We start from the raw sequence: 16,152 nt of genomic DNA on the forward strand, positions 1-16,152 counted from the left end.
AGATATGTCTTCTTTACTATCTGTAATTTTTTTTAAAAAAATAAGCACACATAAAACCAGAGACCAACCAAGTGATACACTGAATGGCATAAATCAGAAGAGACTTGGACATTGGAAGAAAGGAAGAATCCCTGTCCTGGAATGTGAGAGAAGAATCCCTGGTGACAAGAATTAGAATGGGGCAAGAAGAACTTAGAGGAAGGAGAGTTTTTCAAGCAGGAATCAAAATAGTCTGCAGTCCAGAGGGCTGAGGGAAACAGGAGAAAGGCCAGAGTAAGGATAAATGAGTGGCAGCCGGTGGTGGGCAATCAGTGGTAAAGTGAGGCTGGGGAGAGCCTGCTGTTGCCCCAGTTGGGCAGTAGCCAGCAGGATGTCCAGGGCTGCTTTTCTTCTCATTTGGATCTCCCTGGCAGAGGTGGCCTCTCCCAGCCCCTGTCTACATGCCTTCCTTTGCCTATACACTTTTGTTCCTGCATCCTTTTTGTTCTTGCTTGATGCCCTTTGGCCCAAGAATTTACTACTCAGCTTTCGTAACACTTTCTTGGGATTGCATTTCTTCTGGAGAATGGCTGTGTCCCACTGAAAGCTTTTTCCTGAAAGGAAATGAGCAGGGAGGAAAAAGCTCTGACTACCCTGAGGTCTTTCAGCAGGCCATTAGAGCGTGAGCTCTCCTGTGTGCCCTGCTTCCTCTTGCATATTTTCTTTGGAATGGGGACGAGTCATCATTTAACAAATAACTATGATAGTGGACCGGATCCTATCATGGATCCAAGGCCCCTAAGATTCTTTTGGTATAAAGATCCCTTTTGAGCTGCCAGGCTTCCTATAAAAGATGTATCCCAGGTTTCTACAGGATACACACCTTATTCTCTTTTTTGTTTGTTTAACTCACTCTGGCCTCAATGGCTGAGTGTATAATGAACTAGTTTTCAGGCTTTTTAGGCTCTGGGCTCAATGTTCTTTCCTTTTAGCTTTGGAACACTGATTAAGGATGATCACCTTGGTTACCTATAATTTGTTACCCATGGGTTTGTAAAAAGAAATAACCACAGAAGAGTTGGCATCTTTGAAGATAATTGTGTATATGGACATGGGGGTCGTAGTCATGGAGCATATTATGTTGGCTACGGCATTTGCTGACTCAAATGGCAATATTGTGTATGAAACTTTATAGGACCTATATACATGTAAAAGATTGTCTCCAAGAAATTAAGAAATTCATTTCCAAAAGGATATACTAGGTTTAAAGAGTAAATAAAGAGAAAAGAGATATAAAGCATAGTTGAATTTAATAAATGCTAAAAGCATAAAGAGTGATATTTATAAATATTTTACACAAGAATTTATAAGAGATCTGTTGCAGATATTCTTCAGGGGTAGATACCTTTCTTATATTTAGAGTTGTTTGATATTTGAGATAGATAACTTACTAACTCTTGATACCTTCCATGAATTCTGACAACTTGTGAGCCAATTTCTGTGTAAATGAGGTGGGTCTGAAGGTGGCATTTACTAAGCTATGACTATGGGCCAGGTTAGTTATGTTCACTCACTTAAACCTCACCATATCCCTGTGCAGTCAACATTATTCTGATTTTATAAACAAGGAAATAGAAGCTCAGAGAGTAGGACAAGTGAGTTGTTCAAATTCTTACATGGCTCATGAATGCTGGGCCTAAAACTCTGATCTCCCTAGTACATCATAATCCTTTTCTTTTTGTGTAACTGCCTGGACACATTCTCTTGCTAAATCTTTCCTCCATGCCCATAATGGTCCTGAGCTTTCAAATTTGATTTAACCCATATCCAAAGTATTAAACTGAACTTAGGTCAGTTTACTTTTTCAAAGATACACTCATCATCATGCATTAATATTATATAAAATGTATTTTGTGATCAAGCAAATTTGGGGAATACAGAATTAAAACCAATTTACCATGTTTCTTTACTGCAGGACTTCTTTGGGTTTTATATATACTAAATGGACTCTGAATCTCTAAAGAAGAATATTACACACATCCTTTTACAAGCTATTTATTGTTGATGTATTCACTCATCCTTTTATTGTAGTAGAAAGCCTCAATGGGTTCTTTTCCATGGAACTACCTATCTTGGTAGTGTGTCATTTTGGGTAAACCATTTTACCTCTTTAGCCAATTTTCGATTTGCCATATTGGACTAAAGGTCTCTTTGGCTTAAAAAATTCTGTGGTAGAGGCTCTATCCCAAATCCAGGCATTTGTCCAGACAAATAAACTTGCTAAGTATAGAATATGATTTTCTGAAAACCACTCATTAATTATTTGCCAAATACTATGCTAGATTCTGAAGATATAAAGATAAAAATAGGATAAATAAGATAGACTATTTCTCAGGAGGGGGAATACATATCAAAAGATGATTTAAAAATTAAGAGAGCAGAAGAAATAGATAATATAGACACATATGAAGTGATGATTATATATATGTTTTCAAAATCTCAAGAAAGAAGTTGAAGCATTCACAAGTAATAAAGACTTATGGAGGAGTTGCCTTCTCCTTGTGGAGTTGTGCAAGGCCTGGTAGAGGGAGAACAGCAAATCCGAGTCTTGGGACAGGTAGGCATCATACAAAGGGAAAGTACTCCAGGCAGAAGGGGCATAAGAACAAAAAAAAAACACAGAGGGTTGAAGCAGCATAATGTGGGCAGTGATCTATAAAAGGAAAGGGAGGCTGAGCATGGACTTGCAGTAGGCAGGGCTATTTGTTGAGGGCTTTCTGTGTCAGATGCTTGAACTTTATCAGATGATGTGGTGGGGAGTGAGCAGAAGACCTAAGTAGAGAAGTGACATGGTCACAGATGCATTTTATAGAGCTGTGTAGAAAATAGAAAAGAGAGGGAGGGAGACAAGTTCAAGATGACTGCAGATGTTGAGGCCAGCTAATGAGCACCTGAACCAGTAGAATAATTGGACATCAGAGGAAGGGATGGATTTGAGAAACATTTAATATTTAGTAGGTATAAGCTGCTCAGTCTGGTGATAGATTAGATGAGGAGGGCAAAGGTGAGGTAATCACCTTCTAGTTTGGATGAATAAGTGTATAATGTCAGCATTATAGGTGCTACCTTGTGGAGAAAAATTATGTGATGTGATTGGTTTGGGACCTGTGCAGTATAAGGCCCTTCTAAGACATTAGTCAGTATCTAAAAATTTGGAGTTGTTATACAAACTCATCCTGTGCAAATAGAGGTTTCATTTGGAGTAGAGGACTCACATGTAAGGACCATTTAATGTTGCCACTTACTTGATTTAGGTTGTTGGAATATTACAACTAAATGGCAGTGTTATTTTATTTTATGTTATTGTATTTTGTGGTGCTGGGATCAAACCCAGGACCTTGCTGGTGCCAGGCAAGTGGCAACTTTAGTTTTAATATAAATGTAATTATTAATAAAAATATAAATAAGGTCAGTTAATCTTAACCATAGCATCATGAGGTTTGCAATAGATGGTGTTTGTACTTACTGGTTAAGCTCTAGTGGTCTTAAGAATATTTATTGTTGGAAAAAAAAGTCTAGAACAACTAATTTAGAAATTTTTTACCAGTATGAAAATAGCGTTCTTTTCTCAATGATTAAAATTGGTGTTGATGAATTTGAAAGATTATAAATCTACTTCTCTGAATTAGATGTTTAAAGCTGTGTAATACTTCACGCCAAGAAATTAACTCCTCACTTTCCTAGGTGAGGAGTTCAATGCACTATAAAGCATTACAATTGATAGGATTTTTTATACAGTTAGGAATATGGGCCCCATAAGAACAGGTCTAACTATTCCTCACCGGAAGCTGACACAAGTATGAGCCTAGTTTTTGCAGCTCTTTTAGTAAAGTAGTCCTAGATATAGGAGAAGCAGATGATAGGAAAGTGGGAGAAGAGTTGTGAGGAAGGACGAGAAATAAATGCAAGGAAAAACAAATCTCTTACCGGGTTCTTGTTGTATTTTGTGGTTGTTTTTAAACCAAGTGATCTGAGGCTCTGGGACACCGTGAGCTTGACAGTCTAAAGTGGTAGAGCTGCTGATGGCTACTGTGTGATCACTGAGGTTTCGCACAAGGTGTGGCGCTTCCTGATCTATTGAGGGAAGAAAGGGAGTTGTGATTATTTGTCAGTTTTACTTTTATCTTATATGCATATCAACATTTTAAATATACATAGAAATAGCAAAACTCAAGGTTTCATTTACATTTGGTCCCTTTTCTCTTCAGTAGTTAATCTACTGCTTCCTCTTTAGTAATAAATTGAATAAATTTAATAAATTGAAATGTGTAGAACACAATAAAATCAAGAACTAGATTCTGTATTTTTAAATTTTAATAGAAAAGTTTTTGCCTGGCCAACTGGTTGCCTTCTCTCCTCCCTGTTCCCTCCACCCTGCAGAGAAGAGTTTTTCTAAAATGCAAGGATCTTGTGTAGTTTTAGGAATACAGAAAAATGTGATTTTGCATATAGGCTTACAATAAATGTTCATATTAATGTATAGTGTTGGTAGACAAGCTAATATAATTTCATAGTCCTTTCCCACTTTTTTTTTTTTTTTTGCATGTTAGGCATGCACTCTACCACTGAGCCATACTCCCAGCCTTATGTATTTTTGTTGATGTTTGTGAGGGTATGTTTGTGTTACTCTGTAACCTAAATTTTAAGGCAGTAGACCAAACAGAATTCTTGAATTTTGAAAGCTTTATTGGTTGTTCCCTTCCTCCATTGCCTTCCCCAGTGCAAGCAACCAAAAGATTAATTCAAGAGGCAGAGGCACAGATTTGTAGGTTTTGCACTATATAATAGTACAAATATTGTATTTTATATTATTTTCTCTTAAAACATACAAATATGATACAATACAATTTATTTTAATAAAATGCCAACCAATATAGTACAACAAAATGAATTTAATACATTAAGATGCAATACATTACAATATTAAAATCCCACATAGGAACAGCAGTACCCCTAAGGCCCCCAATGAGTACAGTGTCTCTAATGAAGTAGTCAGTCCTGCTGATGTGTATACATTCTAGTTAGGTGGGTACTAGAGTGGTAGCTCAAGATTCCAAGGAAAAAGAACAAAAACAATCCTAATGTCTCTCCCACCCTCCCAAATTATCCCTTTCCACTCGTTGCAAATCCTGGAACAGAAATCAAAAGAGTTTTGGCATAACTTACACATTCTGCGTCACTGGTTTCAGTTATACAGTATGAACTTTCTCTGACCATTTTTGATTTCCTCATCTTAGTGTACTAACACTGTAAAAGCAGCTTAGGAGTAATTACAATGCTACAAAAGATGATACAGTGCAGTGGCTTTGATTCCACGTCCCTGTAGGATTCTGCAGACTCCCAAAACCTTTCTCTTTTTATTCCTGCAGGAAAACTCTCAGGATTAGCATTCGTTAAAGCCATTTAGAAATCCCAGGTTAAAAGTATATTATCATATGACTTTTATAGCATGTTGAAGTAGTATAACATGGCAGGGTTACTATCAGTTAAGAGAAACAGATTTCTCAATAAATTTTGATTTCCATAGCTTATCATTAGTCACTTTATATAAAATGAAATCTGAAGGCAAAAAAAACCCCCAAAAAACAAAAAACAAAACAGTGTTGAAGGATGTACTCTGATTTATAAAACCTTCTTCAGACATAGTGTAGATTGAATGATAGCAGTGGTCCTTTTTCCTCTTTCAGCATGTCTTTCCTATTCTTTTCCTAAATGTTGCAGAACCGTTGCAACATTTCTGTGTTTGCATTCTGGGCAATCTGTCAAACAGCTTTACTTAACTGAAAATGCAGCTTTGTATAAGGCCTTCAATTTATGATCCCTGCTTGCTCTTTACAAATTTGACATTTTTATGCAGCAAAGACCCCAAACATATCAATGAAACATGACAAGATAGTAAAGAATTGTATCATATTATTATTTAGTATCTTCTTTAGTGGCAAGACAACTTTGACATCTCATTTAAAATAACTCAGACCCAGTTCACTGAGTTATATATTCTTTAGAGCTTCCTCCTGCACATTTTCCAGTGTGTTAAAATATGCTAAAATAATCTGTCGTGCTCATAGGCCTTCTAAAAGGAAATGCAAATACAAGGCTCACAACACCTAAATTATTTTCATAGATGTAATCATCAACACAGACAGATTTGGACTTCCCTGACAGATGTATTTGAAAACAATTCTTATATAGAAGAGAACATTTTATTTCAACATACATGTCTTAAAGAACCCCCAAAGGCCCTATTTATGACACAAACATAAGACAATAAAAGCAGCCAAAAAGCTGCAGAATTAACATGGAAATCTCAATTAAATACAGGGTTCATATAAACATTCTGAAACATACAGTGTTAGGATTTATTTCTGGAAAAAATGTTGCCCTGTGTTAAATGTCTCATTTTTTGGCTAGTTTCCAAATGACGACCCAACCCAGGAGTCATATTTTGTTAATTTCCTACTTTATATACTGTAATAATCTGATTTGACATTTTAAGAAAAGTACATTGAACCCATGTGTACTCTATGGAAATAGATACCTGCTTTCCAGAATTTAACAAAGTACAACTGGTCCTGTTAAACCGAGAAAATTGGAATTAACAGAATATTTCTGCTGGTTATCAGTAGCCAAAGATAGCTGCCTACCAGGTGGTGGTTCTTCTTTTCAGTGTTATGGTCCCAGAGATTTCCCAGGTCCTATAAATATACAATTTCTTTTCTCCATTTGGAATGGGGTCTAAGGAACCAGCCTCACACCCCTATTCCACCAATTATTCTTTCTTTCTCTTTTTCCCCTCTATTATCCTCACCTCATTTCATACCCTTAGGTGTAACAAAAAGCAAAATTCACCCTGTTAGTTTCTTTTCTAAAAAACAGTTGTCTGGAAGATTAATTACATAGTGAACAATTAATTAGTCTATGAAATTCTTTTTTTTCTCTCTTTTTTTGGAAAATTTAAAATCATCTCTTGGAATACTAACATCTTCCCCTCCCCACAAAAACCTGGAGTAAGGGGAAAGAAATGGTTGGCTTTGCATGTCCAATATATCATTTTTCATAAGTAATTCCTAAATTATTTCATTTGCTTTTTTAGCTTTCATAAAAACCAAGGCCCCCAAGTTCTGTTTGGCATTGTTTCCTGAAGGAACACACTGACTTATAATGAACAAAGAGACCAGGCCAAAGAGCCATAGGTAAAATTTCAAGATACAATTGATTATTCTTTCCTTTGGGCTGACAACTTCCAGGTTACTAATTGTTTTCAGAGCATTTGGGGCTCCATAAAACTGGTATTCTGGGGAAATGCTATTGTTTACTCTTTCACATTTGACAAAAGCAATTCCCACGTGAAAGACAAGTTTAGCCGTGGGACAGAGTCTGCTACCTAAAGGAGGAAACAGGCTGGTGAGTTCCCAAGCTTGAAAAGTTGTCATATTGTCACCTCCTATTGAACTGCCCAGCCACTGTTTCTCAGCCATGGCTATTTTGGTCTTTATAGTTTTATTTTTTTTCCCTTGTAGTTCATGAAAGTCACAAATAATAATTAATCATAAATGAAAACAACAGAACAATGTATATTAAATTAATGAAAAATTCATTTTCCCCTAAAATGCAAGCTTAAAACAAGAGATAATAATCTGTCTTGATTTAAAAAAGAAATGGCATGTATTTTTAAATGACTGATTCTGCTTCTGTGGTTTTGCCATTTCTTAATCCTCATAAAAATCCAATTAACATTTTGCATATGGGGAAAATGGGCTTTTTTAATGGATAGATTTTCAATTGACATTTAGAAGAATGCATTAAACCTCTGGTTACAGTAGCTTTTATTTCTTTAAATAAATATAAATTGATTGTGGACCACCTTTGAATGCCATCACCTCAACATGATAGAGTTCTTTAAAAGAATAAGAGGGAGACACAGATATTTAAAACGAAGGCTTGGTGCATTTTCAAGTTCTGCTAGTGGCTGTTTAGTCCAGTCTGGGGTAGTGACTAGTTGCTGGACTTGTTCCTGCAGTACTAACAGCATAATGAATATGACCTGGAAGTATGTGAGAGAGTGGGGGTGGTTGATTTAAGTGGACTTTCATAATAAACACTGTGCCAAGCTTTACTTTCTTTGAATTATACCAACATCTTGCATCCCCAGGGCCCATTTTAGAAACTCCAGTTTAAGATCAACGTGCTTAATGAAAGAAAAAACAAGAAGCATTTTCAAATAAATACGCATTACACCTTGCTTTCCAGGTGCTATTTACAAATCAAGAGCAGATGAAATAGTATAAAATAAAACCAGGCAGAAGTCCAACAGAGTCTCAAATTCAATGGTACTCATTTCTGAACTGGAAAATTAACTTATTCATGTCCATCTTTGGCAGAAACCAGCATTTGTTTAAGTTATTCAGTTTGTGCAGCTTCACAACTTAAAAATAAAAAGAGGTTGGCATCAAAGTGGAAGGAAAGGATCAGTCCCAAGTTGTTGTTTATCAGGCAGGAGAAGACAGCAAGAGCGAAAAACAGAGATTGCAGTGCAGGGATCCTCCAAATCCAAACGTGCACCAGGTCGGCCCCAGAGGGCAAAGCCCTCAGCCTGAACGGGGAGCCCCAAGCTGGCACCTGGGGGGCTCTCATAATTACTCCTATCATCTCCGAACTCATTTTGGGAGGAGCATCTCCTCTGAGCCTGAAAGTTAGCAACAGTGACAATAAATCAAGATGATATGAGACAACTGTTACTTTTTTAATGAGTCCTTTAATGTTTTACATTACTTTGTGTGGTACAATCATTCCTCGTGCTTTTAAATTTGGAGATCCGAGAGAAAACAGCCTTTTTGTTGCAGTGCTCACCTCTAATAATAACTTCTGTCTTCTGAAGGATTTCTTCCCCTGTGTATACGTTCCTGGCTCTGCAGGCATAGGTGCCCGAATCTTCCAGAGATACATTCTTGATGATAAGGTTAAGAGTAATAGAGTACTCTTTAGTGATGGCCATTTTTTGCTTGCTGATACTGTGATGCATTGTTCTGTTGTTTACTGTGCGCAACAAAATCCAAGTAATGTCTCTGTATAAGAATTTGTTAACTGTGCAAGACAGTTTCAGGTCCTCTCCTTCTGTAGGCATTTTTTCCAAGTTAACATGAAACCCATTTGGCACATCTATAAAATAAGAATGAAGAATTTCAGAAAAATTGTAGAAAAATCAGTGTCACCTAATGAGATAGTCATGATCTTAAGAATTGTTCCTACACAAATTCTTTCAGCATTAGCATTAAAAAGGATGAGTATTTGTCTTTTTATTTTAGGGGAACTGGTTTAACAGAGCAGGGAGACCAAGTAAGCTCATTCTGTAAGAAGTGAGATAGGAAAAGCAAATCAGGGACAGTTTATTAGGATGGCACTTTTTCCTTATTTGCCTGAAGTTGCTTTTCACAGTGGAATTTTTTTTCCAACTTGGTATGATAACCTTGTTTCCCACTTTTTAAATTATATACAGTCCTCCTACTGGTAAGTGGACACTTTTTGCTGGGGATGGAATCCCACTTGCAAGGCAAGTGCTTTCCCACTGAGCCATACCCTCAACCCGTAATTGGACATTTGAAGTGGGCAAAATAGTGTGAAGTAACATAAGAGCAATTTGCACTAAACCCAAAGATAGATGTATGGGCAAACTTGACCAAAATAGCTTACAAATAAGCATGGGAAGTTGTAGGTATTTGCCCTACCCTTTGCCAGTGACAAGCTGCTGATCCAGCAGTATCCTCACTCTTTGCTGGCACTGTGGACCAGAAGAAAGCCAGGCCCCCTTTATGGTGGTGGCCCTACTCAGACATAAAAGAGCAAAGATTTCTTCTGAAAATTCCAGGTTTCAAAAATGGAAAAGAACAATTTTAAAAAAAATCACTGGAAGAGTTGCCAAACTCCAAAGATGGCAAAAATAATTTAAAAAATTAAGATTTTGGGCTGGGGCTGTAGCTTAGTGGTAGAGCACCCTGTCTTGCATATGTGAGGCACTGGGTTCGATCCTCAGCACCACACAAAAATAAATAAAGATATTGTGTCCAACTACAACTAAGAAAATACTAAAATAAATAAATAAAAAGATTTAGGGTTGGGGCTATACTCAGTGGTAAAGCACTTGTCTACCACCCATAAGGCCCTGGGTTCAATCCCCAGCAGCTCAAAAAAAAAAAAAAGTCACATTTACTCTCAAAAACATTTTAAACATGTTGTGAAAGTGACTGTGTCACTAAAAGCCATTTCTTCTCCAGTGTCAATTCCTGGCTCACCTTCTTCTCTAAGTTACTTTAGTGATAATCTGTGTGTTCTCCTCAGCATTTCTACTAAGACCAGCATTTTGCTTTTAGGCTGTGAGTTCCTTATTGACATTATGGACCATATTACTGAGGATTTTAAAAAACTATTGGCTATTGGTCCTGAACTGACCTGCTCTCAAAACCCTCCCGTTACTTGTTACTAGTGGTGTATCTATATTTGAGCAAAGAATTTGGGCCAACATTTTACAAAGTGCTTTGAAGATGAAAAGCACTATGTTATGCTATTATTATTATTATCCTTTGCACACAAAGCTATAAAGAAACCTTTAAACCTTAAGGGGACAATAGTCCAAAATTAGATATCATATCAACTCTTTCCTAAATCTCACTTTGCTTGTTTTTCTGATTTTTCTGGGCTTTGGCTTTATTATAAAGTGTCACGTCTGAAGAAATGCCAAAGTATTCATTTGAAACCTGGGAATGGGGGATAACAGTGGCTTATGAAGTTGTCAGTGGCTGACAAGAGAGGAGATTAGTAGTGGTTTTCCTGCTCTAAAATGAAAATCTAAGAACGTGCCAGAAGATGCGGGAGCAGTTGACAGTCATTTTCAACTTAACAATAAGGTGTCAGAAATAGCTATTCTAATTCATCATCGTTTTACATTTTGGACATTTTCCAAGTATGAGGAGTAAAATATCAGCCATCAAAGTTACACGGATACTAGAGCAGAGGTACTTTGCACTGGTTGCAATCAGATCATCTCTTAAAAGATCACGGACTTTCCATTTATAAGGACTCATCCTGGTAGGTAAAACCCAAATGAGCCCAGTAACACCATTGAGATCATGTAGAGAGTTTCTATTTACTTTAGTGATTTGAAACTTCCTGTGGAAATAGCTCACAGGTTTCCTGATGGAAGATTTTGTTTATCTTTGCCAAGCACCACCAGGAATCTCAAAATAAAATGCATTTAGTGACATTGGGAAACCAGGGAGATAAGGCAGCCGCTGTTCCTGTTTCACCCTCAGTAACTGCTCACACACCCATAGTCATGCTGAGTGCCAGCAAAACTGCAAAAACACACACAGAGGAAAAGAAAAGCACCAAATCCATTTTGAGGTCTGTTTCTTGTATGAGTGACACAGTTACTAAAGTAATTTGGTTTAAGTCATCAGGCAGTCTTAGAGAGGATTATCTATTTCTCAATATAACCCCTTTGGTATTCTCTTTTGATCCATGGAAGATCATAAATAAAGTGTCCGAAACTGTTTAATGAACCCAGAGGGATTTTCCCCTTAATTCATGTTGATTTTTTTTAGCCTGAGTACAAAAACAGACCCAAGAAAGAATTGCCTTTTAACCCTCCAAGTGAAAACGTCCCACACTTCAGTATCTTTTGCAGATTCAGTACACTCATAGTCATCACCAAATAATGCCCATCCATCTAACATAGGCACATCCATGGAGTCTTACAAGGTGTCATGGAGAAGAATCAACTCTTGCTCAGAAGAGACATTCTACCTAGGGTTAGGTGAATGAGTAATGTTCATTAAGGAGTACATTAGGGGATAGACATTTTGATTTGATTGGCTCAGATGTGGATTAAGTTCATGAAAGAGACAAATATAAGAAATTTAAAAGGATGAAGGAGATCTCATTTTTTAGAAATGTAGGTTTTTCTTTCATTGAAGAACAGGAATAATATTCTCTAAAAAGAAAGTGAATGGTTATTATAAAGTTTTGTTTATTTCAAGCAGATGCCATGTACAAATGTGTGCCAAAATTTGGAGTTGAAACAGTCAAGGATGCTAACGACCACAGTTAGCCAGTTTTCATCAATTTGGAAGGTAAAGTTATTACTGTATTTCAAGACAGGACCATAAGATTGAAAGGAGGATCAATAAAGATCCAAATCTAGATCTTTAAAGCATTAAATTTTTAGACGTCTTTTTCAAGATGCTCCTTTAAGGATTAACATTGAGCAAATAAACATTTTTTTTTTCAGAAAAATAAACATGTTAAGTGTATTATTTCTAAGACTATTTTGCCTCATCTCTAGTGAAAATATATCTTGTGACAAAGATAGGAAAGATAGTAAAATGACTCAGACATAACTTTTCTATGTTCATATATGAATATATGACTAGTGTAACTCCACGTCATATACAATGACAAGAATGGGAAGTTATACTATCATGTAGGTACGATATATCAAAATACATTCTACTGTTGTGTATAACTAAAAAGAACAAATAAAAAAAAGAAGATAATTGGTTAAAAATAAATGAAGAATGTAAACAAATTAATCTACTATTACCAATTCAAACTAGAACTTCGTAGGACTGATAGTAAAGAATTATTTGGAGAAAGGATAGTCTAGGCAGTGGGTGGGAAGGGAGGCTGGATTGCCTAAACTCATGTTCAATTTTAAGATTAAAGCTCTTGAATTTCTAGAGCAAAAGTACTGAGAGCTTCTAGCAGGTATGTTTGAAGGAAGGGAGTGGGCCTTTCCCTTCCACTCTTAGCACATCTTCTTCTAGTGCTATGCTCAGGCTCCGGTAAGCAGGGTCTCTGTCCTGGGCCTTTTGATGGGTGTCTTCTGGTTGTATCCCTCCCTACATTGTGAAGAATCTGGTATTCTATACCCACCCAGAGCCCATGTTACTCCACGCCTATATCGTGCTTTTGGTCCTTGGGATCTTAAAATTCCCCAAAAAGCTTATCCCAAATCTGCTTCCAGGTTGACTTAGCCTCTCTCTTCCCTAGGACTGGCCTCCTGAGATCAGACTGCTTGTCAGTGTGTACACCTCTAGGTTCATCCGAGAAGTAGACAAGGAAGATTGTTTGTGAGGGGCATGGGCAAGTGTGGGGGCGGGCTGGGAGACCACACAGGGAGGAGCATGGTCTTTAGCTGTGTGGGGCCCATTCAGGGGTGGAAAGAAGCAGTGGGTCAGCCAGTCTTTCTGTGCCATTAGGTACTGCTGCAGTCTACTCCACCATTCTGAATAGTACCAGGTTTCTAAGCTTGTGTTGGCCTTTTGGGTCCTTGTGAAAGTATATTTGTCCATAGGAAGTTGAAAAATATGTAACAGCCTCTTGGCTTGATTCAGAACATGTCAGTGGTTAGACCAATGATTTGTGGGCTTCTGCTAGCACTCTTGCCTTGGCTTTCAAAATATCAAGGCAGGCTTGACCTCTTCCCTCTACCTTTTCAGATTCTACCCCTATCCAGGGCCTCTCAAATCCTGCTTCCTTCCCGGGGGCTTAGAGCTACACTGGCCAATATGGTACCCATTAGCCATGTGTGGCTTTTGAGCACTATATATGTATATGGCTAGAATGACTAAAGACCTGAATTTTATTCAGATTATTTTATTTAAAGTTATTAATATTTAAAAACTGAAGTAGTGTTATATTTTTAAAATGGTGGTCACAGGACTAGGTTCTAACTCAGTGGCAGAGCACATGCTTAGCATACACAAGGCTTTGGGGGTTTAATCTCCAGAACCCTCTAAATGTTGGTTATACATTGAAATTACAATGTTATGGATATACTAGATTAAATAAAGTTAATTTCACTTTTAATTTTTTTATTTGGTTTTAGATTTACATGATGGTAGAGTGTATTTTGAAATATCATACATATATGGTATCATAATTAGAGTGAGTTATACTCCATTCTTGTGGTTGTACATTATGTGGAGTTCCATTGGTTATATGCTCATATATGAACATAGGAAAGTTATGTCTGATCCTTTTACTGTCTTTCCTATTCCCATTCCCCTTCCCTTCATTCCCCTTTGTCTAATCCAGTGAACTTCTATTTTTCTCTCCCCTCTAATTTCACGTTTTAAACATGTGGTTACTAGAAAACTTTTACTTATATCTGTGGCTTATCTCTATTGGACAGCAATGCCTCTAGAGTAAATTCATCCATCAGATCACTTCTGCACAGACATTTTGATACAGGGATACATGTAAATTTTTTTTTTAACATTTCTTCATTTGCTCAGTCTTAGAACTGTCTGCTAGAAAGATAGGGCTTCACGGATATGCCTTAAAGAGCTTAGTGCTCAGTTTTAGTGTGTTGTTTAATATTAATAGTGCTCATTAAGCTGCTGCAAACTTGCTGAATATTCAGAGCAAAACAGGAATTGCTCCATCATTTGTACTCTGAATCAGACACATAGTTTAAATGGTAACTTGTTTCCAACTAAATTTAAAAGACAATACAAATCTTTGGATTAAATTAGTTCAGATCATCTGGATTTATTAGAGACTCAGCCTGTGTGAAATCCCTGTCAGAATCTATCTCTCGGAAGGGCCCTTTCCATGCTTGGAAGGGATGCAAACTGCTTTCCCTTCCACTTCCATAAGGTGAGAAGACAGGGACTGACTTGGTCTAGAGTGGCCCTGCCATGGACCTTCTCCCCTGTCTAGACCCTGTTTTTTCATCTGGAGTGCTCAGGATCTAGAATGGTGTCTAGCCTCTAAGAATGCCTTCCAGCCCTGATCTTCTGAGAGAATTTCCTCCAGGAAATTCAATGTCTCCCATGGCCCAGCTTCTCTGGGACTTGACTAACTTGCCAAAAGGTTTCTGTCACCCGACAGTCCAACTGTCTCATGAAAATTAGTCCTGCCTGTTTCTTTCTGGAGATCGTAGGCAATTTTGTGCCACTTGCCCCATGTACTGCAAAGTTTCCTGAGAGTTGGCAGACTGCCCATGTTTCCTCAGAAATTGGGGAGTGTGGAGCCAGGCAATTGTTTTTATACTTTGAGTTACTTATTTCCTTCCTGTACCCACAGAGGGGCACAGGGAATGCCATTTTTGTACCTTGGAGGTTTGGAGATTTTCAGAGACTATCATATTTGAAACTAAAAATTCTTAAATACTGTAAAAAAAAATTGCCCATTAATTATTAATGAAGCTGTTTCAGATTTCTACAGGAGAGCATCATTTCCCCCAAAGGATAAATTATGTAAGTTGTGCAATGATTAGCTTATAGGTTTAAAAAATCATCATAAGTATTAATAACTGGTTTCCTTGACTGTTATTGAACATGAACAATTAGTATGTGTCAGACCCTGTGCTGAAGGGTGTTCATAAACGAACATACAAGATCCCAAATTCAGAATCCAGTCTGGGAGGGAGACACACACAAATAACTCTAAAAGAGAATTCAGGGAAATAACTCTTTAGGAGAGCCAATGATGTTGTAGAATTCTATTCCTGAGAGCAAGGATGAAGGTACTCAAAGCTGACAGTTCTATGGAATTTTTTTTTTTTTTTATAATCAAGCTATAAGTGCACTAAAAGCAAACAGGATAACAGGATTGAGTAGAGACTGAGATCATCAGGCTGTTTTCATGGGCATACGATGTGTGGCTTACCTGTGATATAAAAGCTTATGTTTCTTTCCACAGTCCCTATTTTATTAGATGCCATGCAACTATAGATTCCAGAAATTCTAGAGTCAGCCACAACTAAGGTGCTAGCCGTCTGCAAAAAGAAAAAGAAACTTTAGCAACAGGAAAAGATATTTGAACATCTCTAAGCAACTTTTTATCTTGGCAGGCGATGGTGCTGGGAGTTGAACCCAGGGCCTTGTGCATGCTAGGCAAGCGCTTTCACTGAGTTACATCCCCACCCCTCTAAGCAACTTCAGAAGATTGAAATGATTCCATTATTTCATTCATTTAACAAAGACAGTATTGTATGAATGGTGGTTACTATGAAGCTCTCCCCTTGCTGAGCCCCAACAAGAATGGAAAAATAACAGGAAAGCAGGTCCTCAGGAGACCGGGGCCCATGACATCCGACTCATACGAGGGTTT

The 16,152-nt window shown here is 37.4% G+C and overlaps 1 protein-coding gene across 1 annotated transcript in view; it reads right to left on the reverse strand.

The window, feature by feature from the left end:
- Flt1 (fms related receptor tyrosine kinase 1) overlaps nucleotides 1-16,152 on the reverse strand; it is a 175,427-nt gene that overhangs the window by 67,459 nt on the left and 91,816 nt on the right. The window contains exons 12-14 of the mRNA XM_046454099.1: nucleotides 15,709-15,817; nucleotides 8,890-9,198; nucleotides 3,967-4,113 (exon numbers count right to left, since the gene is read on the reverse strand). Coding sequence (XP_046310055.1) covers nucleotides 3,967-4,113; nucleotides 8,890-9,198; nucleotides 15,709-15,817 — 565 coding nt within the window. The remainder of the gene's footprint in view (nucleotides 1-3,966; nucleotides 4,114-8,889; nucleotides 9,199-15,708; nucleotides 15,818-16,152) is intronic.

Source organism: Marmota monax, unplaced genomic scaffold, assembly GCF_021218885.2.
Source record: "Marmota monax isolate L192 unplaced genomic scaffold, Marmota_monax_Labrador192_F-V1.1 WCK01_AAM20220418_F8-fsc00011, whole genome shotgun sequence".
NCBI classification, from domain to species: Eukaryota; Metazoa; Chordata; class Mammalia; order Rodentia; family Sciuridae; genus Marmota; species Marmota monax.